Below are 7,925 nucleotides of genomic sequence, written 5' to 3'. Positions count from 1 at the left end.
GTTAATGTCAAAGACGTGTGAGCAAATTTAACACAGCATACTCCATGCAAAACATAATCCAACTAATCCTTTCATTCGGTTGTTAAATGGAATTTAGTAGACAATGAAAAAAGACAGAAAACAGGATTATGAGAATGATTCAGATCGAGAAGAAAAAGTAGTGATAGGCTACTACACTTTATGTTGCAAACGAAAGTCACACTTTAAAATATAACTTTAATTAAACAATACAATTTATGCATCACACTGTAGCCAAAGAATCAAAAACAATGACTATGTTTGCCAATTTGCAAAATGGCAACTTTGACTGTTAGGCCTAAATAAATAATATTTTTTTGATGCATAGTCTACATTTTAATGAAAGCAAAGTTGGAATGTTTTTTATGTGGATGTGTTAAACTGCGCATCATATAGGCTACACAAACTGATTGTATCTTCTCTATGATTATTAACAATAAAATACTTCTTTTTTTTTAAATATTAAAGCTTCTAGCTTCTAACTAATGTCGTGAAGTAATTATTATTTTTATTGAATTTGTAACAGTAGGCCTACCTCAAAACTGCTTCCTGCGTAGTAAAGAAATGAAGGTAGGCCCCTCACCACCTTTATCCAAACAGTCTACCTACACCAATTCACTAATTAACAAACTTTCTGTCTTGTTTTTGCAACAATGTGACCAAATGAGATGGTTTCTGATGACTTTTGTATTTAAACAATCCTTGACAAATATTGCACTTTCAGTGTCTTTGTCAAACAGTTATCCGTCCTTGGTATTTTTCCATTACACACCCCATGTAAACACATAGCTGCTAGATTAATAGCAGCTAACTCAGTGTTTTCAGGCTCATCATCGACCTGCAGGCTAGTGGAAAGAAACAGGAAGGACACGCAGTAACATTTGACATTTAATTGCAATATTCACATACAGAGCATACATCAGTTACTGCACGTAATAAATTATGTGGATTTTGTTGCTGCTTTAACTACGGTCACAGGTCAGGGACAGGTAATATTCCTAGGTCAAATATCAGTCATGATCTTGATTCTTTACTAGCATCTTTAGCGTTTAGCAAGTTTGATCAGCGTTAGCTTGTTAGCAGAGCGTGAAGCTAGATACAGTCTCATCCCAAAGAAAGCTGCAGCCAAGTCGTTCTCCTTCAAAATAAAAGAGGCTGAATTAGAATATTTGTTCTCTATTTGGCAGTGATTAAGTCACGAAGGTGATCAAAATATGTGGTGCTGTGTGTTAAGTAAAAATACATTTTTATCTTACATTACTTTTAGAAGGTAGCACAGAACATAAGATGTTTTTTTTCAGACTCACCTTTTTTGTCAATATTGATTTTAACCAGATGAACCCTTAGGACAGTCACCGTGTTAAACTTGAAAGCAAGATATACTTCAAATGCATTATGAAAGTCTGATATCTTGTTACAAAAATCAGATTAAAATTAATTTTGCATTTCATATGAATAGGGAAAGGTTAAAAAAATGGTATGGCTCATGGTTGCTCACTATCTTGGCCTCCACCTTTGGAGCAATCTAGAGCCACAGAAGGAGATCATGGTGCCATTAAAAGCTCAGAAAAACAGTGAAGTTATGTATTCTTAATGTGTCAACACTTGTAGTTTCAAAGAGGGAAATTGAGCGAACACCCCCTCTTATTACTGATTAAAGTTATGTACCATTGATAACAACAAACACTTGTTTTCTGCCATGGACATTAGGACATCTATTTAAAAAAAACAGCTCTATTTATTTATTTAATTTCATCACTATTATTTCTCTAAGTAATTTTTTTTCCCTTCCTTCCTTCTGTTTATTTTATCTGACTCTTTTTTTTAAAAAATGTTATTCTTTTATATATATGACTTTACATTTTGTCTGTTTACATATCTATGTTATTAATGTTAATAACAATAATGCAGTATTTCTTGTGTTACATGTGGACATGAGGGGGCACTCGGGTAGTGGGATGGCTGGGATGGGAGGGAAGGTGTTCAAGTATACTTTAGACCCGGGGTTCCCAAACTTTTCAGCCCATGACCCCCAAAAATAAGATGCTAGAGACTGGGGACCCACTCTGTCCATGGAGGTGGTTAAAACATTTACCGTTGTGCACAGCCGGGTACACGATCCAAACACTGGAATTAGAACGACACAAAAGAAGAGCATGAACACTGTATTATTATTTTCATAATGGTAGCAGAATTAATCTCTTGATCTTTTTTTTTTTTTTTCGTATGTTTTGACAATAATGGGTAAAATAGGCAATTTCAAGTGATTTTTAATTTTGATGTGTTTGGAAGAATTCTCACGACCCCCTTCTCAGTGTCTTGCGACCCCCCCAGTAGGTCCCGACCCCAACTTTGGGAACCACTGCTTTAGACAATATCCATTCCATTGTGCTAAATATGTGCAAATGTATATTTGCAGTGTATGTTGCAAACAAATGTACATTGATGTTGCTAATTGAAAACCCAATAAAAACTGTTAAAAATGTAAAAAAAAAACAAAAAAAAAAAAAAACCAGCTCTATAGAAAATAAGGATTTAAAATGTGATTTTTATTTTTTTAAACTTTTTTAAAACTTTTATTCCATGTGTTATCTTTACTTAACTTTATATTTTATTTCCATTTTAAGTCTGTTTATTTGCGACAATTCACGATGATATGGAACTTTAGATTTACACCAACTCTTATTTTGAAAAGTCAGGAAAAGTAGAACGGAAATGTAAGTGATTTTGATTGGCTGATTCTTGCCTTTACTCGCAGCTCCAGAATCTCTGACCGACCACTACCCAGCAGAGCACAGCAGAGAGCAGTCGGCCCGTCGTGTCTCTACCCGAGGCCGGATGGTAAAATCCAACCTCCAGCGGATCCTAAACAGTCATTGCTTTGCTCGCGAGAAAGAAGGAAAACAACTGTCTATTACTAACATGGCTGACCTGAGCAGTGGTATCTGTGACATGATTGGGAAGTAAGTAAAAGATGGAAAAATACCGTACCTAGCTAACCGCTAACCTGGTGTGGGGGAAGGGTGGCGAAGCTAGTTTTTCCTAGCAGCTAAGCCACAGTAACGCGGAAGTGAAACAGTTTTAAATGTCCCTGTTTACATCGAATAAGCTGTGCCACCAACGCCACAGTTAGAGCTACATCATATATAAAACTCTTTCTTATAGTTTATGTATTTAGAATAATGTTACACTTTATTATCCTGGTCGGATAAGTTTATTAGTTTTAGGTTTAAAACGTCGTCGAACCTGTGTTATGTCAGTGTATTTAGTATAAGCTCGTTAATAGTTTTGTAGGAAGTAGATGGCTTTAGTGGCATTTGTTGTAATGGTTAATATATATCAAAACCACTAAATGGATGTTCAAGTTATTGCTCAGTGTTTCTTGTCTAATTAAAGACCAAACAAACCTAATTTTAATGTAAACATTAATTAATTCTTAACATATGAAGTCTCGTTTCTTCTCGCCGAGAAATTCAAACTCGTCCAATACCGGTCAACCAGTAATGGGGGACGTTATCCTTAATCTCAAAAGTTATCCTTTATCTCACTCAATACCTACCAAAAACGACTCCCGATCATGTGCCAATCAAATTCTCCAGGTGAGCACATGTTTGTGGCCACGTTGGTCTCGTGAGCTGACAAACAGAGTCGTGTTGATTACGTCACTGACAGTAAAACGATGCAGCAGCAGCAGCTCTTCTGTGACTGCACGCCGAGGTTACATCGCTTAATAATTCAACATGTTCATATTCAAAAGGATTGGACAGGCGGTGTGTGATGTGTTTTGACGCTGGAGTCATTTAAAATGTGTCATGAAGTCAAACTTCGTCAGGGTTCCTTTACCTGGCGTGACCATGGGCGGTTCTAGGCAGGGGCCACCAGGGGACAGTGCCCCTGTAACAATGAGTTTGGCCCTCCCTCCAAAAGGAAGAGCCGCCCTCAAAACACATGCACAGTATTTGACTCAACAACCAGACTCACAATCTAATACTAAATGCTGTTACTGAAACAAATATAAATCGTGGTATTTTATGTTGTGGCATAATATATATATATATTTTTTAAAGTGATCATCTTTGTCTATTTTTCACCTCTCTGACAAAACAACTGGCCCCCGTTTGGCCCCCTCAGTAAAAGTGGTCTAGAACCGCCACTGGGCGTGACAGCTATTATAACACTGCTGTATTCTTGTGTACAACCCAGAACAGAAAGGATAAGACTATTTGTTAAGTTAACACCAAAAGAAAAATGACCAGAAAACATGATTATCACTTCATTGATATTTAATATTTTTACATTGTGTATTAAACACAGTGTAAGCTGATAGGAGTCAAATTGATATTTTCACATTTTCAGACTTTATACTAACATATACAACAATCTCTGATTTGAGATTTTTTTAATTCATTGATTTATTGGTCTTTCCAAGTGGCTCCCTTGGGAAGACCACTCCTCTAATTGTCTAGATTAGTGTCTGTGATTAGCTGCTTACTGTTTTCTTGTCTTAAAGTGGAGTAACATTTGCAGTTGTTTGACATCCTCTGAGCCTTCTGGATGCTGAAATGGTTATTTTACACTTAATTGAAACCTGAAATATATAATATATTGAATTGAGAAGAAATGAAAGGATGGATGAAGATGTGCTGCTGGTACCCTTTTTGAAATGTGATAGGTCAAGACATGTAGTATGTTACCCAACAGCTTTGTCAACAATAGCCAAACAACAAGTTTGTTTATTTGGACATGATGATTAATATTGTGGGGGTCTGATGGGTTTAAGAATATCATTTTGAGTATATATCATGCCACGTTCCTTCTGTAGAATTACAGAAACACTTGTGATGTTTTTGTTACAGTGTTGTGATTCTGCCCTCTTTCCCCCCCCCCTCTAGTTTGTCCCTGCACTGTAGTAGTACCCGCAGTCCGGGGCCTCTGTGGTGCTCCTGATGCCCCTCTCCCACCCCTGAAGATCCCAGGTGGGCGAGGGAATGGCACGCGGGATCACACTCCTTCAGCTCGGCAACTCTACTCAGTAAGTGTAGAAACACTGGTCTGCTCTCTTATTGTCTAAATGGATTCAGAGTAGTTGTGTTTTATCGTTTGCCCTTAAAAGCAGCTCCTTGCTGAATCCATTTCCTGTCACGTGACCTGTGTCAGTTTGTTTGCACAATACACAAGGGTTTCACTTGATTTAGTCATCCATTAAGTCATTAGGCTCATGTTTTAGCTGTTGTTGGGATAACTTTTTTATTCTAGATAAAAGGAAACCTATCTAAACATTTACAGTTGTGTAACTAGGATTTATGTTTCCAGGACAGAAAGTTGACTGTAACAGAGGAGCCAGCGGGGAACGGTCGCCCTTGGATACTCCACTTCCAAAGTTGTCCTACCGTTACCAAGACAATACAGTGGGATGCTGTCCTGAGCAGCAGGGCACTTTACGTGGAGATACCTCTTGACCCCCTTCCTGAAGGCAGCAAGGAGAGGTGAGGCCAGATTGTTTGGAAAGATCTCAAGTGGAAAAAAGGGTTAGGTGTTTAAAATTGGCAGACCTGAATGGGGTTAGTGTAAAACGGTATTTATAAGTTAAATATAACAAGTAACTATTACGTAAAAGTTGGCATGAACAATGTTTTGTCAGCAGAGAAGGTGATTAGACTCTGGCAACCTTTTTACACCGAGGCTGTGTTGACCTTCTAGCCTTAAAAATCCAGATCTGCTTATTCTGAAACATCTGAGGGGGACATAGAAGATTGTTTTTAAATAACCTGTATCAAATCATGCAAGAGATTTGTTGTGCGTTGTATTTGTTCCTGTGTGTTTACTTAAGCCACCTCCTGTTCTCCTTCCAGTTTTGCAGCTCTCTTGGAATATGCTGAAGAACATCTGAAAGTCGTTAGCGTGTTTGTCTGCTTTTACAAGAACAGAGACGATCGTGGTATGTGCGCACACCGCTGTTTGTCCAAGCACATCTTTTCCAACTTTAATTACATGAAAAAAATGTTAAGCTTCTGTGTACTGACTTCCTCTCTTTTCCTTCCTTATTCTTCTAGCTAAACTGGTGCGTACATTCAGTTTCCTGGGCTTTGAGATTGTGAAACCGGGCCATACCCTCGTCCCACCTCGACCCGACGTTTTCTTTATGGCCTACAATTTTGACAGGGACTCCTCGGACGAGGAGTAGCCCTCTGGATAGCCCCTCCCACCCCCCTTTTCCCTTCCCGTTCTGTTTGTTGATCCCGTCCCAGCTTACAAATACACACCTCTGTCTGTGTTCCACTTTTCCCTCTGTATGCAGATATTTATTTCCTCATGCATTTTGAAGGGAATATGTAAGTTGTGCGTTTCCTTTTTCCACCATCTATATTTCTGTGTTTATCGAACTGTTTTCATGGAAGATTAAATCATGCTGTCACCTACAAAGAGGGAAAGATTTTGTTCTTTAAAATTACAATCATTTTGCAGTTGTCATGGTTATAAGTTAAGTTCTCATTTCCATTCTAAAGTCTGTTTTAATGACCTTTCCTTTCATGGTAGATTAAGGTTGAGGATATTTTATTTCTTGAATGTATAACAAAAAGGTCATCAGGTTTACACTCGGGTACTCCAGCTTTCTCTTCATTGGCAAAGTAATGACTTAAAATTCGTCCCATGTTTTCTTTCTCTCTGAATCAAATAAAAAATGCATTTCAGTGGGACCAGCTTTATTTTGTAGCACTAATAATCTATTTAAAGTTTTAGGGATTTTTAAGGTTACTCCAATATTTGGTACTTCATAGCTGAATAGTGAATCCTTTTAGAGTAGCGGATGCAGCTGCATGTGTCTGATAGACGCTTCAGTCTCAGTTAAAGATCCTATGACGATCAAATCGGTACAAAGTGAAAGGAAAGTTATTGATCCAAAGTGCTTTTGCTTTTTTTTTTTTTTCCTGCCATGTATATCGGACAATATAGTCGGAGTTTGATTTGGAGGTTGATGAAAAATGCTGTGATTGGATTTTTTGTCTGTTCTGTTTTTATTTGTTTGGATTAGCATTCCTTTTAACGTTGATTGAGGATAGTATTACGTTTTGTTGTTCACCTGCATAGTGGTACATGTTGTGCTTCTGTGATAATAAAACAAATAAAATAAAACTTCAGTATTTGTTTTATTCATCAATGAATGGTTAAACTTCAAAATGTTTTTGTCCAATTAGAAGAAAGTGCTGGCTTTTATTTTTAACATTAATTCCTAAATAATAATATACAAAATAAGAGAAATTAATAAGACATGAAAAGACTTGTTTCAGCTGTCAAGAATGTTTGATTTTTAATGATATTTTCTGTCTTCAATCACATTGACTGTCAGTTCCAATCCATGCGGACTGATCCAGTACAACAGCAGTCCCTCTTGTACAGTAACTATGAAGCTACAAGTAATCTGTACTGCTCAGACCAGAAACAAAAGAAAATCAGGTCAGTTACCAAAGAGCGGTCAGGCAAACATCCAGAGCATGTCCTGTCATTCTACCACCTACCACTAGGAGGCTCTACTGAACAATATATGACCATTCAACAGCTCAGTTTGAAGTTTCATCTTTAAGTAATCGAGTGTTGATAAACTGCAGAAAGAAGTGAGGTGGCCAAATCTCGTATTTATATTTTCCAACATGTTTATAGTCTGGTTCTTAAATCCTTCCCGTAATCTGTGTAGTCTGGAGACCTCTTTGTTATAAAAACCTCCTCAGGTGTGCTGGGCCTTAAAAGTAGACAGAACCTGGTTTTCTTGAGTATGAATATCAGTTTTGGTGTTTCACTTTTGACTCCTCACAACAGGAAAAACAGGCAATTCTAATCAAATGAATGAGGGTTGGTAATACTAAAGCATCCGATCCCAGTAAGTCATGACTGTGTAAAGATTTCTTTTA

At 37.4% G+C, this 7,925-nt stretch overlaps 1 protein-coding gene across 1 annotated transcript; it reads left to right on the top strand.

The window, feature by feature from the left end:
* Nucleotides 1-2,778: 2,778 nt before the first annotated feature.
* Nucleotides 2,779-7,155, top strand: oaz1b (ornithine decarboxylase antizyme 1b). Its single transcript, XM_061061011.1, is given in 6 exon segments — nucleotides 2,779-2,981; nucleotides 4,911-4,962; nucleotides 4,964-5,050; nucleotides 5,332-5,504; nucleotides 5,871-5,956; nucleotides 6,072-7,155. Coding segments are annotated over 6 exon segments (654 nt in total). The 5' UTR covers nucleotides 2,779-2,856; the 3' UTR covers nucleotides 6,203-7,155.
* The last annotated feature ends 770 nt before the right edge of the window (nucleotides 7,156-7,925 follow it).

Source organism: Labrus mixtus, chromosome 17, assembly GCF_963584025.1.
Source record: "Labrus mixtus chromosome 17, fLabMix1.1, whole genome shotgun sequence".
Lineage (NCBI taxonomy): Eukaryota > Metazoa > Chordata > Actinopteri > Labriformes > Labridae > Labrus > Labrus mixtus.
This window is presented reverse-complemented; position numbering and strand designations above follow the sequence as displayed.